Raw genomic sequence first — 20,987 nt, 5'->3', positions numbered from 1 at the left:
CCAAGTAGATGTTCTCATGTACCATAGAGCCAGAACCAACACATAGCTTACCCTCTGGTGGGTTTTCAGAGACAGTTAATTTGCACGGGAGGGAGGAGATTGCCCATCTTTCCCTGGAGAGTTGGTTAGCCTTGAACCAATGCCTTTCGGGTTGCAGTACAGCTTCTTGCTGTGTAGATACAGGGCTTTCGTGAGCAAACCCACTGACTAATCTTACTTTGCCAGACGTTATCTTTCTTCAGTCCAATGTAATTAAAGTTCCTTACAAGGATAGCAAAAGCAGCCTTAGTCAGATCATGTACTTTTGTTGTATTGCAGCGGTACTGAATGCCCAGTTTTGCTCATAAGTCCATTAGGAAATAAAATCTGTATTATTTTTATCATTCCATTAAAACAGTTAGGAACCCAGGCTCAGAGGATTTCATTGACTTATCGAAGGGCCGGTGGCAAGATCATCTGGTCAAAATTCCAAAGTCAAAATTCCTCCTCATGGACATGCTTTTTCCTGAATCTCAGGTCTGCAGACTTAACACTCTGGATAGAAAATACTTCAGGTTTGAGACCTGCGTTCTCTCCTGTGACAACTCAGTACTGTCATTGTCATGCAGAAGCAGCTCCAGACAGCGCACGCACGAGGGAGTGAGACTGTGATCAATAAATGCTCTCTACCGACTCTACAGTTTGCATTTTCCTGCCTCATGAACGGATCTCAGCCACAGTTCATCCAAACACGGAGTGCACGTTGGATTTGCCTTGTGGGCCCCTCTCTGGGAGTAGAAGTACAGTTTGTGCAGTAGTGTCCATTTGGACAGAGATCTAAGCATCCTTTCTTATACTTTTTCAGTCTTATAAATCATTGATGTATAATAATTGGAGCCCTTAATTATTATCATTGTGTTGGAAGTTCATCTAAGCATGCGTGTCTGTGGGCTTAAAGGGTCATAGTAGAGTTCAAAAACTCCACTTGGAAAATGGGATGTAGTGAATATAACAGGTTCTCACCCGCAATGTGTGTGTGTGTACACTTATGTTGTTCTTAGGTGCTTACAGTTCTACTGTGACTTATAGTAATGCTATGAATAATGGATCTACTGATACACAGACACACAGACACATATACACATACACACTTGTGTACACACATATACATAAACACATACACGTATACACATACATACACACATACGGATACACATATCCACGTACACATACATTTACATACACACATGTCTTGTGTCTTCTGTACAAGGCAGCTGCCCTGCCAGGAATATATAATGGTGTATATATATTGTGTGTGTGTGTGTATACATACACAAAATTATATATATGTATATATATATTTTCTCTGTTTCACCATCCTTTTCTTTTTTTTTGTATTATGAAGAAAAAATTCCACTTATGTGTGTACTTTGACTTGTAGACAGCAGTGTCCGTGCTTATGTGTCATGTGTCTCTTGACTGTTGATAGCATTATCTTTCTGCTAAATTTTCTTTCAAAAATATTTTTGTGGAACACACCATGCCTCCCAAACAGCACGTTCAGCGCTAATGATCGCAGGATGTGAAGGAGCAATAACAATTCATAAGTGAAAGCAAAGGCAATAATAACCTAACACAAGGGGGAAGTTAGTAGATGTTACCTCTCAGGAGGGTGACAGGAGCTGGGGGACTAATCATAGGGTCGCACAGTTTGATGGGTGGAGGGGTGGGGTGAAGAAAAAGGGGAAGATCCAATGTGAAAAACAGTGTATACAGACTTTGTGAATAAACCATGTATAAAATAAAAATTTAAAAACAAAACAAACAAAAACACACCACGGAAATTCCTCAGGCAGGCTGTTAAAGATTTGATGTATTGGCAGCTATAATGTCCAATGGCAGAAATGGTAGAGGGACCTGCACCAGACATGGAGAAATTACTGAGGATATGGATCGACGACAAAGCAAAAATGACCATCAGATCACTTGGAGGCTCCTGGAGCCCTGTGGAGGCTGCAGCTCCTTCAAGACGCAGGATGAGACTAATGTGTGGCACCCACCCAGCACCCACGTCCCAGGAGTCCGATTGCACAGAACATCTCACAGAAGTTATGCGATGCGTAACTGGACATTGATAAGATCGCTGTTTGTCCAGGACCTTTCCTATACTAGGGGCAGGGTCCTTCTCAAGAATATTTTGAGTGGATCTGAAGGTCACAGTTGGGAAAGGAGGCGGCAGTGTGGACACAGGTCACTGAAATACCTTGGAAAGATGGGAAGCCATCACTAAATGGAACATCTGATGAAATGGGATTGTCGCTTAATGATACTAAAAATATAACCTTTATACCTTAAGACCTAAAAGTACACAACCTGCTGCTGTCAAAGTGCAACCAGATTATAGCTCCAGTGGCACAGCTTCTGGATTCAATTTCTCTGCCTTTGGGTTGATAGGTCAGGAGCAAAACAGTCCAGAGAGGGGAATGGTCTCTGTCAAGCCTAGGTAATTTATTTGGTAAACAAAGATATTTGTGCATATTTATAGTTCTAGGTGCATTTCTTTCAGACAGTTGTGGATGCCTGACTTGTCTTCAGGACTTGACATCTAAACCCTGGCCATGTGGTCCATCTGTAAGGATGAGCACGGCCACTGCTGGAATTAGACAACAATGTCAAACTCTGTTGTCCTTTGTCTTATCGGGATTCCCTCCCCCCTTTTAGAGCATAAAGCAGAAATTTAGCTCTTTGTGTGTTATTTGTAGAATTGTAAATGAGACATGCTTATTTAAAACAATTCCTTTCATCAGGGTACTTTACAATCAGTGTCCAACATACCGGCAGGATGGATTTGACCCTGGATAGCCATTAATGTGAAATTTTGCAAATTAAAATGCCTGAGAAGATCTGACGGGCTGCATCCCATGCCTCTCTTGTCATTGTTGGGTATTTTGTTGGCAAAGCCCTGCCAAGACAAGCGAGCTCAGTTCCTATCTGAGACGCAAACAGGGCATCCGAAGGGAAGCTCTCACTATGACAGGAAAACACAGAGCAGTGGGACCTGTTCAGGCCACCAGTAAAATGAGGGGTGTGTATTCTAACTCTCAACCCTAGCTTGAAATGAAAATTCAGCCCAACATAAGGAGTTCATCTCGTTATGTATTCTCTTAATGCGTGGCTTGTGTTCAGGATTTATCTGGGGTGGTTGGCATATTTTGCAGAGATTCTTTGAATGGCAAAGATACATGCCTTGTGCAAATTCTACTGAAGATAATCTTGTTTGTTCCCCTTCGAATGATTTTAACCACAGTAAATGCTCCGAGAGAGGTGAGGAATGAGACAGCCTCGCCAAAGCTTGGCTTGCTTTGCTTTTCTTTCTTTTTTTTCCCAAAGAGCAGGGCAGCTGTCATGTTAAAGCCAGTTGTTAAAAGCCAGTGCAGGGTCCTGCCTTCAGCCCTCAAGAGGTCCTCGGGAGCTGACGTGAGAGCTGCCGCTCTATCAAGTGCTATTTACTTGTGCATTTTAGTGACGCTGCTCCTGTGTGGTGCCTGCATTTAATCCTCAGAGGAAAATTGTCCAAAGGGAAATAATCGCCTTTATCAGATGGTGAGGTGTTTGCTTGTGGTGGTTCGGGAATGGCCCTCTGTCTTTGGTCAGATAGAGAATTCTGTAAATTAAAATGATGTGCAGTGATGCAGGGTGCAGTGTATACCCCCAGGTTACAATGCTAGCATTAAAAGAGAACTTTGCAGTGTGTACAGTATAAAGACTTGGCCTTTCAGGAGTTTCACTCCTAACCCAGGGACCGCACCTCTCTGACAGTGTGAATCCACTGGAAGTTGCACTGGGCAAAGATGGGCCGTCTTCTCACGGGCCATTTACAGCTGTGGGAACACAGTGACAGGTGAGCTTGGTCTTCTCGTGGGCAGTTTACAGCCTTGAGAACCCAGTGTCAGGTGAGCTTAGTCTTCTCACGGGCAGTTTACAGCTGTGGGGACCCAGTGACAGGTGAGCTCTGAGTCAGTTTTGACTCCTTGACAATGAACTTGAGTTCAAGTATCCAGAAAGCAGTCACACTAACCTCCTCCCCCCAAAACACAAAATGAAACTGCACTGCTCTCGAATTGATTCCATCTCAAAGTGAACCTGGAAGGGGGACTAGCAGTTCATCATGGAGTCTCCAGAACCATCCTTAGGGATAGATGGCTACAGCTTCCTCCTGGAGAATGACTGGTGGGTTTGCAGTTAGCAGCTGTGTATTTAAATGCCCAGCAGGCGTCCCTCTAGGAGTGTCAGGGGAATAGAAACGGGTGCTGCTGTCCTTTGAAAGGTGGAGTCCTTATCCTCTGACTAGAAGACCTGATTGGATTAGATGAGAAAAAAACACCGGGTTCCCTCAGTGTGTGGATGTGCAGGGATAGATGGTGCATGGACTCCAGCCTGTGACAGGGACAAGGCGGCTCGACCAGGTCATGTTTCCTTCCATCATGCGTACAGTCACCACCAGTTGGAGCCATTTGATGGCAACTGACAATACAAGTGCCATGACCCAGAGGAGAAACAACAGGTCTGTCCTGGAGAGGGTGAAACTAGTTTTCTTGTTGGAGGGAAAAGGATTTGAAGCTCTGTCTCACATACTTGGGGGACACGGCCCAGAGGGACCAGTCCATGGAAAAGGAGATCAGGCTTGGAAGGGTAGAGGGTCAGACACAGAGATCCGGGCTGTGGGATCAGGAATGTCCAAAATGGTGAGGCTGGTGAGGATAGGGCAGGTTCAGAGCCCTGCACATGGGAGCGCTACAGGCCGTAGTCAACTTGATGGCACGTCAACAACAACAGAATACATAAAATGTTCTCAAGAGTTTTTAAATAGGAAAAATTACAGCTAAGCTATAATAAAAAGGAGGGTCAGTAACAGTTTCTCCAGCCTTATAGCTTCTAAAACGTATTGGACAAATCTGCAAAAAAACCCTTTAAGGGACAATGCCAGCGTATGCGCCTGTGCGCAACCTGATATGAGCAGTGCTGTTTCCAGTCACCTCGGATGCATGTGAAAGCTAGAAAACGAATGGAGAAATCAGTGCCTGTGGATTCTGGTGCTGGCGAACGGCATTCAGAATTTCCTGGGCTGCCGCAAGTACAGACACATTTTTCTTGGAAGCAGTGTGGCCAGTCTACTTCGGGCGTGTTACCAGGAGCCAATTCCCAGATGAAGACAGGACCCCTCAGTGAGACAAGTCCACAAAAACGTGGGCTGCCCAGTGACTATTTAAATGATTGTTTCAAACTGTGTTTTGAGTGCTCAGTGTAACCAGCTCCCAGTATTACGTATTTGTCCTCTGCCAAGATTAAGGAATGACATACCAATCAATTACTATTTGCATTCTGAGTGTTTACCAATACTTAGGACTCAGTGAGTTGGCCATGGGAAGTCTAGTCTACCTCAGGGTCTGGCGATGGTGCTGGGTGGTAGCTTCCCCCAGTCACCTCTCGCATGTGGTGTCCTGCAAACAACCAGCTGGAGTGCCTCTTAGACCTGAGCCACCCGTGAGCTGACCAGAGCACTGAGACCCGCAGGGTTTCATTGATTTCTGAGAGCTCCAGGCATTTCTGTACAGCTTGTCTTAACCTCGAAGTTCTGCTGGGGGTGGTTGTGTGTGACGTGTGCCGATTGGGGACTGAATCCATCTCTTCTTTGCTTGTTTGAGCCTTTGGCTCTCCTTACGTGTCCCGTGTCCTGCCTAAAACACCCTCCAGTTGAGTCAGTTCCTGAGCTCAGCACCCGGATGGAGGCCAGAGTAGACCCACGCCACTGGCTGTCAAAGGCTGAAGTCGTTACAGAAGCTGCATGTCCTTGTTCTCCAGAAGAACAGCTGGTGGGTCCCGACCACTGCCATGCTGTGTAACAGCCAAGCACTTAACTACCGTGGCACTAGATCCCGCGGCTCTGGCTTCTGCCTCAGTGTCCTGGAATACAAGTGCACACGCCGAGCTTGGGAAGAGAAGTGGAGAGGGCGATACAGACGGTGCCTCCTGTCCTTGGGCATTTAGAAACAGTGCTTCCTGACAGGGAAGGAGAAGAAAGAATACGAGCTTCTCTCCTTTCATTTAGGAGAGCTCAGCTCTCAAAAGACCACCACCAAAGCAAAAGCCAAAACCATCACCAGCAACTACTTAACAGCTTCTCCATTAAAACCAGTTTATACTGTTGTTGTTGTTGTTAGATGCTGTCAAGTACAACTCAGCGGCCCTGTGAACGATGGATCTGAGCTCTGTCCTGTCCTGCCCATCATCACAGTCTGAGCACTGAGCCCTTTGCTGCAGTCACTGCCAGTCCATTTCATCGAGGGTCTTCCTCTCTGTCTCTACCCCTCTGCCTTTTCCTGAATGATGCTCCTTTCCAAGGAACAGCCTCTCCTAGCAACACGCCCAAAGTATGTGAGACAAAGCTTTGCCATTCTCACCTCCAAGGAGTGCTCTTCTGGCACTTTCTCCCAGACCTGTCAGTTTGTCCGTTTGGTAATCTGTGGGATACTCAGTACTCTCCTCTACGCAACAGCTCCACGCCATCAACTCTTCCTTGGCCGTCTTCTTCATTGTCCAGCTCTGAGATGCACAGCAAGTGACTAAAAAGATCCCGGCCTGAATCAGGCACACCTTAGTCCAAAACCAATAACATTGCTTCATTGTATTTTGGAGAAGTCCCCGATAACAGACTTGGCAATGTGATAGACTTCCTAATCTCCTGGCTGTTGAGACCATGGGTGTTGACTGTGGATCCAAGTAAGGTGGACTTGTTGGCAACTTCAATCTTTTATCCATCTACCATTATGTTGCTTATTGGTCCAGTGGTGAAGAATTTTGTCTTCTTGATGTTGAGATATAATCTATATTGAAGAAGATTGTTGTTGTTGTTAAGTGCCATCGATTCACAGGCGACTCACAGCGACCGTATGAAGGAGAGTCCTCAATGCTTGGAAATCTTTACTGTACAATTTATTTTTCATAGAAACAACAGCTTGGAACTAGAATTTCACATGAAACTTCTTCCTCAAAATTCAGGAAGGAAATTATGCTTCAACATAAGAAACCTTGACCCAATCTCTTTGATAAACAAACAACAAAGGTAATCGTCGCTGCTGAAACATAAGGAAATGTTTCTAAAGGAGCAGAGATATGAAGTCTTTTCTGTTTGACAACACAACCTTGTGAGCTTTTACATTTCTTGAAGATGTTCAATGACTGATGGAGCATGTTGGGTGTGGGGTTGTGGGTGGTCCTCCCCCCTTTTCAAATAGATGGACTATGAGTTGTGTTCTCCTAGGAGTGCTGTACCGAAGGCAGGCTGCACTTCACAAGAACGTTGTAACTTCTTTTATCATGTGGAGTTGCCATTAAACTGTCTAGCAAGAAAAATGTAATTGTGGGCTGAGATTACAGAAGAATGTCAAAGAGGTTCCAAGCACTAGAATTTACATTGAAAAAGAGACAAAAGCAAAAATTTAAATAAAGAAAGCGTGAGGTATTATGAAAATATTTTTATCTACAAAGACTTCTTTCATTTCGTCTCCTTGAAAGCTGTTTCTATCCAAACATATCACTTAATTTTTCTTCAGTTTAACTGGGAATGAATTCACGGTGTTCATTCAATTGTACAGAGCATTTCAGCAATCAGAAATGCAACCATCAGAGTGAGAAAGTAGTGAGATTGTTTCACACTCTCTGAGATACTTCCAAATTATTTTCTTTTCTACAAGTCTGATGCAATGAATTGCGAATATTGTGACAATTCAGTGAAACAGATACTCTCCATCAAAGCCTGTGATTATTTTGTTAAGTCAAAGTGTCAAAGGCCAAATCTTCAGCCTTTGCCATGAGTCATGGTGGTCTGTGTGTGGATGGGCGTGGGCGTCTCTCACGCTCCTCAGTCTCGTCGCCATAACGGTATTAGTGCTCGGATAGACATAGTGGTCGTCTTTGAAGGGCTGTACCAGCTCAGGGAGGAGCATGTTTTTTCTTTTTATTTTTAGCACCTGTAAAGCTTAACCGCCCCCTTTAGTTCTAATTTCCTAATTACTGGATGCTGCTTTTTTAGCAATTCTTGTACTTCTGTTTAGAGGAGAGAAAATAAAATAGAAAGTGAAGAATAGGGGAAATAATATAGAAAATTAGTACTTAGCAATTTTAGCTATTGAAAAGATTTTTATCACTTTCAATTGTCTATTGGGCCGAATACCAGCTCCAGGTGTAAGCCATCATCCACCCCCTTCGTCCCCCCCCAAACCATAAAAGCTTGAGACCACGTCCAGGTGTGGAAAACAGACACATTAGTTCTTTTTTGGTAAGCTTATTTTCTTGTTTGTTTCAAGCACACTATAATGCCTTTTCTCAGCTCTGGCCCCCTCCCTCCCCCCACTGCAGGTGACAGAAATGCATTAGAGGTTTATCTTTCAAGCCAGTGCTGCTTGGAGTTAAGGAGCTCACTCTAAGCTAAAGATGAGAGACTCTGAGTTGACTTCTTGGTGCGTGTTCTCTATACATTTCTCCAACTTTCTTCCCCATGTTCTTTTGACAGGCTTGTTAATCCTAAGCCTCCCTTTTGACCCTGCATTTTCTGTATCAGAAAGGTGGTGGTTGTTACTTACCATCAAGTTGGGACTGACTCATAGCTGAACCTCCAGCTAGTTTTCATAGACATTAAATTGCGGAAGAGGAAGGGCAGGATGAGGAAAGATTTGCCCGTCTCTCTCCCATGGAAAAGCTGGTGGATTTGAACCTCCTGCCTTTGTTTTGGCCGTGCAACTCCTTACACCTCTAATTCACCAGAGCTCTGAAGGTCGAGAAGTCAAGTTCCCATTTGTTCACCTTTGTCTATTGATGGTATCATGCCCCATCTCCTTGGTTGAGACTTGCAGTGCATCCTGGGAAATTCTTATGCATGGTGCTTCATTCTCTGTGGGGAAGGCAGGCTCTTGGGACAAGGGAAGTAGGGAGGACCTGTCAAGAGGACCACCATCAGTGTCTGCCAGGCAGATTGGCCACGTGCTATTCTGTGTCTGGCATCCAGATACTTGTTAAAGGAGTGAATTCACCTACGATTGTGTTCTTTATTCTCCTCTGACATGGGAATACTGTGGGCTTTATTTTTACTCTGTGGGCTTATTCTTACTTTAAAACTAGAATAAAATAAAATTTTTTTTAAAAAAGGTCTGTTTTCCCCTTATCTTCTTCCCCCCTGTAGAATAAATAGCAGGGCCCGTGATGCCTAACTCAACATGTGGGCAGTATATTATTTGGCTTTTTCTGACCCCGGCTGGAGCTGGGAATTCATTCTCTTTAGGTCAGATGTCTAGTAAATGAATTTAATATTTCTTTCCAGGCTCACATCCTCTTAAATTCTGCTTTCAATAGCACTGCTGACTCTCCCTTTCAGAATTTCATTCCCTTTACTATGCCTGGCTGTTTTGTTTCATGTGGATAAGACAGAAAACAGCAAGGGGAAATGGAGCACGCTTTCCTGTTTTTCCTAGCATTTCAGAGATCATATCACCGCCTTTTAGGAATTTCATTTCTTTTAGCAAAAGTAATGCGAGCTGCCTGGAATCCCTTGTCTATTTTTTTTCTTTGTCAGTCTTCATAAAAATTTCATGGAGTATGACCATTAGAATTGCTCGGCCGCCGTCTGATCCTTTCCATGGCGTTACCTGAGGAGCTCATGAAACTTGTACTTACATTCAAAGGCGGTTACTCCGAGTAGCCTGTGGGTGTTTGAGGGGGAGGCTAACACCTTAGGTTTGGGTTTTTGAACTTATTAGTCCTGGCTGGAAATGTTATATTCCCTTTATTTTCAGTTGTAAACTTACACAGAACTCTGGAGCCAGGCTGGCATTTCGGAAGAAACGCTGCTTTCACAAAAAGTGAAAATCAGAATCCGTCTCCATGTTACATTGAACCCACTTAGTTCACCCTTTGTCCACCACCAAGGTGCTTTTTTCCTAGTTAGGAATACGTGGCTGAATGATCGAAGTTCTGCCCTTTGGGGCATTAAAATGTGGTTTGAGGAAAAGGTTGTCTAATTGGTTTCAGGTCAGTAAAGACTCCAGTGTCTGTTCCTTTTGCGTTTATATTGATCTCAAGGGGTGAGCACTTGAACCCCAGAGTCTCCATCACCTGGTGCCTTCTGTTGAAGCACGACGGAGTGGTCCCTGTCACTGTGTGCAGAGTAAGGCATGGCCCACGCCGTCTCATGTGATTATGGATTTGTGCTAATGTATAAAAAGTCACAGAGCCTTTTGGGGTGTTGCTGGGGGAGGGGCAGTCTATACGAGTTTTGCTGTTTTTGTAGTTGTTGTTGTTGTTGTTAGGTGCTATCAAAGTGATTACCACTCATGGTGACCCTGTGAATGACGGATCGGAAGCTAGCCCAAGCCCGCACCACTGTTACCTTCTCCAGCATGCTTGGGCCCATTGTGACAGAGTATCAATCCAGCGCATTCAAGGTCTTCCTCTCTTTAGCTAACTTTCTATCATTATCAGTGTGATAATTCTCCCCCCACCCAAGGATTGGTTCCTCCTGACAACATGTCCAAAGTGTACGAGATATTAATTCCACAGTCCTTGCCTCTCAGAAGTCCCCTGGTTACAGCTCCATCAAGACAGACTTGTTTGTCCTTTGACAGTCCATGAAATATTTGGTACTCTTTGACTACAGTTTTCACTGCAGTTCAAAGGCATAGATTCTTCTGTCGTCCTTATTCACTGTACAACATTCACATACATAGGAAGTAACTGAAAATGTCGTGGCTTGGATATGGTGCACCTTAGTCCTTACACTGACATCCTTGTTCTTTAGCACTTTCATGAGATCTCTGATAGCAGATTTTCCCAGTACAGCTTATCTTTTGATCTACTGACTGCTGGTACCAAGGGTGTTGATTGTCGATCCAAATGAGATCAAATTATTGACGACTTCGGCCATTTGTTCTTCTTTCATGTTGCCTGTTCATGCAAAGATGAAGATTTTTGTTCTCTTGATGTTAAGATGGAACTGGTACTGAAGACTTTAGTTTTTGATCTGATGTTAAATGCTTTAATTCTTTCTTTTCTGCAAACAGGGTTGTATCATCTGCATAACACAGGATGTTGATGATCAATCCTCCTTTTTTAAAAATTGGTTTACAAAGTTTGTATACATTCTGTTTTACACTATTCTTCATTCACATTGTGTTTCATACAATCATTCTCATGCATTATGTTTTATAAAATTAATCACCATTGGCTTTTGCCCACTTTCACCTTGTCTTTTCGCCCAGATCCTTCCCATTTCCTTTCCCCCCCTCCCTCCACCCCCTGAACTGTGCGACCCTGTGGTTACACCCCTGTGCATCCTCAGCCCTGCCGCACGTGAGTTCCCATGCATGTTTTACTAGTTATCCTTCAGTGTTGATGCCACTTTCTTCTTTATCTAGTCCACCTTCTCAGAGCAGAGCCTTTAGAAGCCTGTGCTTTCTGAGATACTGAGTATAGAAGTTCTGGTGTCTTAGTGGTAAGGAATCGTGATGACAGTGTAAAAGGTTTGCAGTTTGAATCCACCCACTGCCCCACAAGCGAAGGATGAGCAGTCTCCTCCCATGCAAGTTACAGTCTCTGAAAAGCAACTGGAGTGTCAGCTATGGGTCAGTTCTCACTCTGTGGTACACAACACCACCACCACCACATCTGGAAATGCTGAGCCAGAAAAAGCAGGCTGGTTGTTCTCTTGGATCGTATTGAACACAGTACTGTTTAATGAAAAGGAACCACACAAGACCCTGACAACTGGAATCTGATACTCCTTCCCGCACTTAAGAGCTCCGTTGGTGTGGGTGGGCTGTTGAACTTTCTGTGTGTCTCCCTTCGCCTTAGGTGACCAGAGAGTGAAAACATAGTCTCTGTATCATTAAAATCTTTCTTTTGTTATCACTCAGCTCTGAAATAGCATCTGCCTAGGATAGAGATGCTGTGAGAACTCTGGGTTCATCTTACTCATTTACTGAGTTGATGAGAACAGAGCTCCTGATCTCCCCTCCCATCGGTCAGTTTGTGGCACTGTGGTGTCTTGCATGTTGCTGTGACACTGGAATATATGCGACTGGTCGCTGGACTGCCAGCAAGGTCACCTGTGTTGAATGAATTTCAGCACAACTTCTGCACGAAGGCTGGCTTGGAAGAAAGGCCTGGTAATCAATGTCTGACATTAGCCAGTGCCAATGCTGTGGGTCACAGCACTTGGAACTGTGGGGGAGCGCAGGGCCAGGGGGTATTTCATTCTGGGTGCATGGATTCTCTGTTGTCAGGAGCCAATTGGAAGACAGCTGACAAGGAGCTCTGAGTCTGTTGGGCGCTGTTGATTTGATTTGACTCTGTAACCCTGTGAGTGACAGCTCTGCACCCTGCTCTGTGCCGCCCCAGCCAATGATCTCCGACGTGCTGGCGCTCGCGTGACAGTCATGTCAGGACAGCTGGTTGAAGTTCTGGCTGTGTTTCCCCTGACCCTTCAGCTCTGCCATCAGGAGGTGCTTTTCCAAGGACTGGTCCCTCCTGACAGTGTGTGTACAAAGTATGAGAGAGGAAGCAGGGAAAACAGATGGGACCGAGTGGAAACAGGGAAAACAGATGGGACCGAGTGGAGGTGTCGCTGCGCCCTGGCCCACATTCCTGCCTCTGGAGTGGGAAGTTATGTGGCCGAGTTAGTGAGACACTGTGGGATTTGCTCCGCCACCAGTCGCTGTGGACCTCAGGGCTGCTCTGCTCTTCCGGGGGTGGGGGGGAGGAATAAACAGCCAGCATGAGCTCAGAGGGTATTCAAGATTAGTTGCTGTTATTCTCAGCATCTCAACTACTGTATTCACTCATTTGTTGCCTTTTATGAGTGTCATTGCTCTGATAAATATGTTTCATAATATTGCCGTCCGAAGTAGCCCAAATATGAATTGCTAGTTTCTGGATCTTTTGAGTTGCTTCTCAGTGTCTTTTGCTGTGTTTCACTTTCTTTTGCGCTGCTGACTCCTCCTCTTTTTGAAAAGGAACTGCTCAGCAACTGTCCTGAGCGGTCCAGGCAAGGGGAGCGTACATGTGATCTCTGTCTTTGAACTTGAGTCAGGAAGTGCTCTGACTCTGTGTATGTTGCTCCAGTGATGTTCCTTTTTGAAGCCATAGAACATGGGGAGATTTTGGTGTTTTGTAGATAGGTGGAAATTTACCTCAGAGGAAGTTCAAGTTCTCTTAACTGAACTAGAACTGCTTTTGAGTTGAACTGCAATTTCTGAGTTGAGGCTTCTTTTTGCCCCCCCTTCTACTAGTTTATTTACAAAACCCAAATACAAATTCGAACAAATTCTTTCAATTTTCCTCACCCCACTTCACCTATCAAATTGTACAACCCAATGATTAATCCCCACCTCCTCCTGTGCATCCACATCCCTCTGCTTCCAGCCTCTCCCACCCCTCCTGGATCCTTGTACTCATTCTACAATAACTGTCTTAAATTTATCCTTGTGGGACAGAGTTAGTTCATGCAGCATAATGCTCTCCAGTCCCTCCCAAGTTAGGTAATTATTTACAAAGTTATTGCTCCTGTGTGCTGCATAGTATTCCATTGTGTGAATGTACCATAATTTCTCAATCCATTCATTTGTTGTTGGACATTTGGGCTGTTTCCATGTTCTTGCAATGATGAATAATGCTGCTGTGAACATAGGTATACAAATCTCAGTTTGTGCCTCAGTTCTCAAAAGATTTTCTGTAAAAGGCAATACAATAGTAGTGTTAAGAAACTTGATTTTTGCTGTTAGGTACCGTTGACTGAGCTTCAACTCAAAGCAACAGAATGCAGCATTGCTCAGTCCCGTAGGCTCGTTCCCCACCCCAGTGGGTGTCTTTATTTTCACGTAGGCAGCCTTGGTGACGTGGTCCACTGGGATTATGCTGCTAACCGAAAGGTGTTGAGTCCAGCAGCGGTGGTCCACCTGTGTCCCTGAGAAAGATGGGCAGTCTCCTACCACAGGATTTACAGCTTCACAAACCAGGTCACCTGAGAGTCAGTTCTGAGTCAGTGGCAGAGAGTGAGCCTTGAAGGTCTGGTGCTGCTGTCACAGAACTCTGCCAACAGGCAGGAGAGGGGAAAGCAAGTACTGACACCTTCCTGACAGTTTGAAGAGGTCCCTGTGATGCTGCTGTGTTTTCTATACCAGCTTCCATTCCCTTAGACTTTATGCAGGGCTGTTGAGAACAGGTTCGCTGACAACCAGGCGCAGCGCCATAAGCGAGGTTGTTGTCTGAAGAACTGGAGCGATGATTTCATTCCTCTTTTCTGGAATGCAGGTCTGCAGTGCCGCTGACTCTTTGCTGTCTCTACCTGTCCAGGTGAACTGCTCTTCCAAGGCCCTGTGTTTATCAAAGAACCCAGCAGCAGCATTCTTCCTGTCAGCTCAGAGGATAAAAGGATAACTTTAAATTGTGAAGCAAGAGGCAACCCTTCCCCTCTTTACAGGTATGGTGAAAAGCTTGAAAATGCTGTCTATCAACAAACAAAAAATATTAACCAGGGGGGCAGTTGTGAACTTTTTTCTGTTTGATTCATTATATTTATATCATCAGGAATAACACTTGAAGCTGTGGTTATGAGCATGATGTGTTAAACATATTAGATACATGTTGTTGTTGTTGTTAAGTGCCGTTGAGTCGTAGATGACTCATAGCAAACCTATAAAGAAAAGACCTGAACACTTGTATGACTTTCATCGTTTCTCCAGGTTCATAGAATTTCCGGAGGCAAGCTATTTCGGAAGTGGATGCCACTCCTGTTTCCAAGCTTGTTTTAATTGGGGAGCTCCACCAAACACCATCCACCATGGTGACCATTATCGCATTTGACGCACCAGTGTCAGAGTGTTCAGTATTATGTCTTTGTTGCTTGATTATTCATGTTCACTAAGCCTTTTTAAAAAATTTGTATTTTCTTATGGTCCTTAGGAACATTTCCCTTGTGAAAAGAGATTAAATGTGTTCTAATATGATTTAAAATCAGCCTTAGCTTTAAAAAATCAGTACTGCAGCTTACCTTCTCCCTCCACCCCTTTCCTAGATTGGTTTAGGAGTTCATTAGGTGTAAAGGAGAGAAAATATATTTAGTTGACTACATATTTTACCATTTTAAGGCCTGTGTTTTTCTGATAAGTGATAACTCTTTATAGAAAACCTTTCCACATCTTGGAGTGGTGGAAGAAAAAGAAAATAAATCTGAGCTTTCACAACCTTGAAAAAAAAGCCCAGTAATAGTTTTGGAATCACAGTGGGTTATTTGGAAGATATGAGTGTTTAGTTTATTAAACAACACAAGATGAATGATTGTTATCTAAGGGGTACTTAGAGGGCCCTCTTAAGGAAGAGAGGAAATATTTATAAACCATATATACTGCCTTCGTGTTAGTGGCTGTGATCGAGGGCTTGAAGCACGTGAAAACAACACTCACTTTCAATACTGTTTCCAGCTACAGAGCTTTGCTCATACCATTAGTTTGTGTGACAAAACCTTTTTTATAATTTGCGTAATAAGAAAATTGCAGCCTGTAAGAATCTCCTTCCATTTTTAAAAATCATTCACTATGGTTTTTACATAACTTGTATTGTTCTCTTAACCCATAAAAAAAATGGACACCATCACTGTAAATTGGATCAGGATTGGGTTAAATATAGACTTTGCATTTATGCAATAGGAAGTTGTCAAAATCACCTCCTTTTTTGGGGTAATATTGCACATTGTTCAAATGTATGCCACAGTGTGTTTATTGAGCACCTGCTGTGTACTTCCAACAGATTGTGTATTGTGATTCCTGTCAAATGACTTGTCAGAACTGGTGGATGTCATTGACGTGTTTCTTCCACTCCTGGCTCTGTAAACACAATGAAAGCATATTTGTTGGTGTTATTGCAATTTAAACTATCCAAACACCAAAAGACTTGACTTCATGGAGTGGTTGAATTAGTCAGGCACAAATATATGCAACATCTGAAAATCTCATTTATTTTGGGAGAAGAGATAAAATTAACAAGACAGTATTAGCCTGGGAGTATTTTTTTTAATTTAGGTTGTTTATTTTTCATTTCAATGAATATCTACAGAGATTTTGGAATTCCATTCATTCATTGTTGCACCCTTCTCCCCACACAAACTCCCCCCCGGGAGTATTTTTTTTCCCCCTTCAGAATTGTCCTAGGGCATTCTCTTGGTTTTTACATTCACCTATTTGTTTCTTCTTAAAACAGGGTGTTATTCTCATAGATATGATATAAACAGATAAAGAATCCATGTGAATGGCATGACATATGTGGCCTGTCTTTCTGGCTTTTCTCTTATGAATCATTTAATGATTATTGTGTTCAACTGAAAAATTGTCAAGCTACTAGATTTGGAATCATAGAGGAATATTTTTTTACATGAGTTGATTAATCATGCTGGTAAAGTTTTATCAAATAGCTAGAAGCCTTGTGCTTAGGAATCCAAAAATAGGTTTATATTATTATTTTTCTGTATGTACATGTAATTATTGCAATACTATGGAGATATGTTTAAACATAGTAGTAACATGTAGAAAATGTCAGTGAAGTTTTGTCATTTGTGTAGTGATTCTTGCATTTTGTTAGATGCCTTGGGATGTTATTCTGGTATTTCTGTTACATTTTGAACAATGTTTATAATGAAGATTATGGGATATGTATCTTGAATTGGTTTCTAACATTTAAATACGATGCATGATGGGACACAACATGCTGTTGTTATTATGTGCTGTTATGTTGGAACAAGCTGACAACAGACTTCCAGTCAGTTCCAGAGGCTGTAAATCTCATGAGAAGAGACTGCCCAGCTTTCGCCTGTGGAGGAGATGGTGGATTTGAACTACCTATCTTTTACTTCAAAGCTCAACTTCCTATATGCTAAGGCCACCTGAGCTCCCTAACTGAGCAATATTCTACCTAATTTTCTAGACATTCAGTTGAGAATCTATTCCCTTTCTATTGTTTTTGGAAGATTACATAGTGCAACTATGCACTGATATTTAGAACATACCTATTTTAAGTTGTGTGGGTGGGTTTTTATAGAGAGAGCAAGAGAACAGAGAGAGAAAAGGAAGATTAGGAGGGAGGAAAGTCATTCGAAGCGCAGGGTAAGGACAGTCCAAACATGTGAGCCCAGGTTCAGAGCAGAGTTATGAGGCTTGTGAAAGAGCATCCTTTGAGAGCCCAGAGCCTGTCTTTTGTACTGAGGCAGATTTACTTGTTGCGAGATCCTTTCTTTGTTACTATCCTGTAGGATAAAAAAGAGCTCTTAATTGGCTGTATTAGAAATCCAAAAGTTCAGAAATCCTCTAGAGAAATTACTTGTCTTATGGTTTAATTGAGAATTTTATTCTTTCTTTTGCATTTCCCCACCTGAGTCTCAAGGTCTATGTTTAAAGGTTAATTAGTATTGAGTCTCATCCTAATTGCTGATGGTGCTGAAAGAGGTTACCCTGCGGAAGTTTTAACACTTTTCTTTCTCAAGGAGTTGAATCTTAACAGTTGTTACAATGGAAAGACCTTAAAGTGGAGGAGCTGGGGCCACTTGAGCGGACCATTTAGCCTTAAGCAAATAAACCAAACAGAGAAACAAAAAGAGAGAAGTGGCAGGTGCCGTTGTGCGTTGACTTCTGGAGACCTCACGTGCATCCTGGTGGAACCGTGCTCCACGGCTGTGGCTCTGTTCTTGTCACATTGACAGGACTTTCTTCTGAGGCATCTAAAGGGGACTCTGAAACTCTGATCTTTTGGTGAATAGTCTTCTTTACTGAGAGTTTGCGCCATCCAAGGGCTCCTTATTTTTTCAGTTGTTGTTCTTATGTGCTGTCAAGTCGATTGTGACTCATATCGAGCTTATGTACAATAGCTCTGAACCCTGTCTTATCCTGAGCCAGTCTCACTGTCTCTGACACACCTACCCCATTACCCCAGTGACTCTTGTCAATCCATTAGAGACTTTTTGGGCCAGAGAGGGCTAAAATAGGCAAATACCAATAAGGACTACACAGGTGACATAACTGAAGGACAAGGAGATATAGCTATTTGTGAGCTCCAGACAACTGATAGCATTCGTGAATCCTGGTCCAGATTGTAGGCTCTCTTTACTAAAAGTTTACAATGCAGATACTTTCTTTTATAGTCTCCTTTTAAGTGTTAACTCTTCTTTATATTTTACGTATTTGAGAACTAGCCAAAGAAATAAGGTGTCTAGCTAAAAGTGGACATGGCATTCTCCACTTTTAGTCTAACAAGAAGCTCCAGAGCTTTGCTATTCAGTATGGCAGCCGAGGCCACAGGATACTTGTCCAAACAGAATGAGAGGACACTGCGTGGTTTAAAGTCAGGGAACGTGTGTGCCGGCATTGCAGGCTTTGTCCATATCTGGTCAATCTGTAGGTTGAGCAGAACATTTGAGAATCTGGGCGTTTCTTGTTTCCCTGTCAAATGACTCAAATGACAAGTGCCACCTCTGTAGAACAAGGGCAGTACAGCGTGAGGCGAGTCGGGTAGATATTTTTAATTTGGAAGAGCTAACTAGCGTTCCACAGTTTGGCGGGCCGGGGGCGGGGGGGGTTGCCCAATTTTGCATCTCTTAAATATTGTTCTCTCAAATGGCCTAACATCCTGCACATATTTAATTTGCTGAAATATAATTAAATGCATGCAATGTTAAGTAAGAAAAGGAAAATAATATGGCTCACCATTTATTTCAGGAGTGATTTAAAAATAATTTGAGTTGTTGCTTGGAAAGCATACTTGCACACAAGATTATAGATGGATATATGTTGTTGTTGTTGTTGTTATGTGCCGTGGAGTTGCCTGTGACTCATAGCGACCCTATGTACAACAGCCCTAAACTCCGCTCTGTCCTGTGCCAATCACACTGCCTCTGACACTCCCATCCTGATTACCCCAGTCACTGAATCAATCCACCTCATAGAGGGCCTTCCTTTCCTGTGCGTCCCTCCACCCTCCCAAGCATGATGTCCCTCTCTAAGGACCGGTCTCTCCTCACAACATGTCCAAAGTATGTTAGACGGAGCCTCAGAATCCTTGCCTCCAAGGAGCCACCCGGTTTAACCCTTTCCAGGACAAATCTGTTTGTTTTCCTAGCAGTCCATGGTATTCTCAATACTCTACTCCAGCACCACAGCTCAAAGGCATCAATTCTCCTTCTATCCTCCTTGGTCATTGTCCAACTCTCTGATGCTTAACAGGTGATTGCGAAGACCATGGCCTGTATCAGACGCACCTTAGTCTCCAAAGAGACACCATTGCTCTTCAGCACTTTGGAGAGGTCCCTAACAGCAGACTTTCCCATTGCAATGCACCTTTTAATTTCCTGGCTGCTGGTGCCAAGACTGTTGACTATGGAGCCAAGATGGATATATAGATGGATATATCTAGATCTACACACTTACACACACCTGCCTCCAGAAACACTGTGGAAGGTCAGCTCTGAGTCTGTACCAATGGCAAAACAAGAACGATGATGTGTGTGTGTGTATTTATGCTATGTATATAGTCATATATGTTATATCGTACATATATAGCATTTAAATTATCAATTGTATCTTCTGTTTTGTACATAAAATGTCGCTGTTGTACTGTCTGGTTGGAACTGACCCATAGCTGACCCTCCAGCAGGTTTTCAGAGGCAGTTTAATTACATGGGAGGAAATGGCCCATCTTTGTCCCCTGAAACAGCCGGTGTATTTGAACCACGTGCCTTTAGGACGGCAGTGCACCTCCTTACCGCTGGGCTCCCACAACTCCCTAATATAGAATATTGGTGATCTTTGTTCGTTTCTAGTATATGTAATTTGCATATTCTGCATATCCTCATAGAAATCTGACGTCCCTAGTATTTTATTTTTCATGCCCTAAGATGAATAGGAACATTTTGCTTGGAAAGCTGGAGGGACGGTGGAGGAGAGGAAGACCTTCAAGCAGGTGGGTTGACAGCAATGGGCTTGAGTTTGTCAGAGATTGTGAGGATGGCACAGGATAGGACAGGGGTCAGATCTGTCATTCACAGGGTCACTACGAGTCATACTTGACTAGATGGAACCTAACAAGAAGGAGGTGTTTCGTGGAATTCTCTTGGTTCCTGGGACCATAATCCTTTCTGAGAGATCTCCTAAGGTCAGCTTCCTGACTTCTCTCAAGGTCAGCTCCTCCTTCCAGGGTCCTGATTCCTCCAGTGAAGGGGGCTGTGGGGTCCGATCTCCACTTCACAGCCAACCACTGAGGGTGGTGAAGTGGTCCTGACGTTGGGTGGTTACAGACATGAAGAACGAAGAGTACCCATAGTTCCCGCAGCGCACAGAGGTAGATGACAGCTCGTGCAAGGCGTTTGAAACTCAACGGCTCTGCCGCCTCTGACAACAATCATCCCTGATGCTGCTTCCTGCTCTGACATTGTACCCGCTCACGGCACCCGTGCCCACCTGACTTTAGAAAGGTTCTCAAACAAAGTGGGGTGTGACTGCCCCTTCCGTGAGGATTAAGACTTAAATGCTCCACAGAGAGTGACTGCTCGCCTGGTATAGGAAAAAAAAACCCACAAAAAACTAAACAGCAAAGCCCAGGGGATGATAGTAACTAGAGGGCAGGCAAGTTCCTGGAGTCAGTATTGTCATGAAGAATCACGGAGACGGCGTATCCACATTTTATGTTGTTGTTATTGAGTACTGTATAGTCGGAGCTAACCGATAGCTGACCCTTAGCTGGTTTTCAGAGGTAATCACATGGGAGGAGATTGTCCATCCTTCTCCCATGAAGCAGCTGGTGGCCTCGAACTGTGTGCCTTTGGGATTGCACCACAGCTTCTTGCCACTAGGCCACCAGAGCTAACTAGTAAATCTGAATTAATTATCCCCTTAGGCTCCATTATGTAACATGCTGGATGTTGA

General features: G+C 43.6%; 1 protein-coding gene across 1 annotated transcript in view; it reads left to right on the top strand.

Moving 5' to 3' along the window:
- The window catches only part of CNTN3 (contactin 3 (plasmacytoma associated)), a 292,769-nt gene that overhangs the window by 21,604 nt on the left and 250,178 nt on the right, over window positions 1-20,987 (top strand). Inside the window, exon 2 of the mRNA XM_006890641.1 lies at window positions 14,380-14,506. Within this exon, the coding sequence (XP_006890703.1) occupies window positions 14,380-14,506 (127 nt within the window). The remainder of the gene's footprint in view (window positions 1-14,379; window positions 14,507-20,987) is intronic.

This window comes from Elephantulus edwardii, unplaced genomic scaffold (assembly GCF_000299155.1).
Source record: "Elephantulus edwardii isolate Elephantulus edwardi_28Jun2011 unplaced genomic scaffold, EleEdw1.0 scaffold00091, whole genome shotgun sequence".
NCBI lineage: Eukaryota > Metazoa > Chordata > Mammalia > Macroscelidea > Macroscelididae > Elephantulus > Elephantulus edwardii.
Note: the sequence above shows the minus strand (reverse complement) of the source record. Positions and strands in the feature narration are given on the sequence as shown.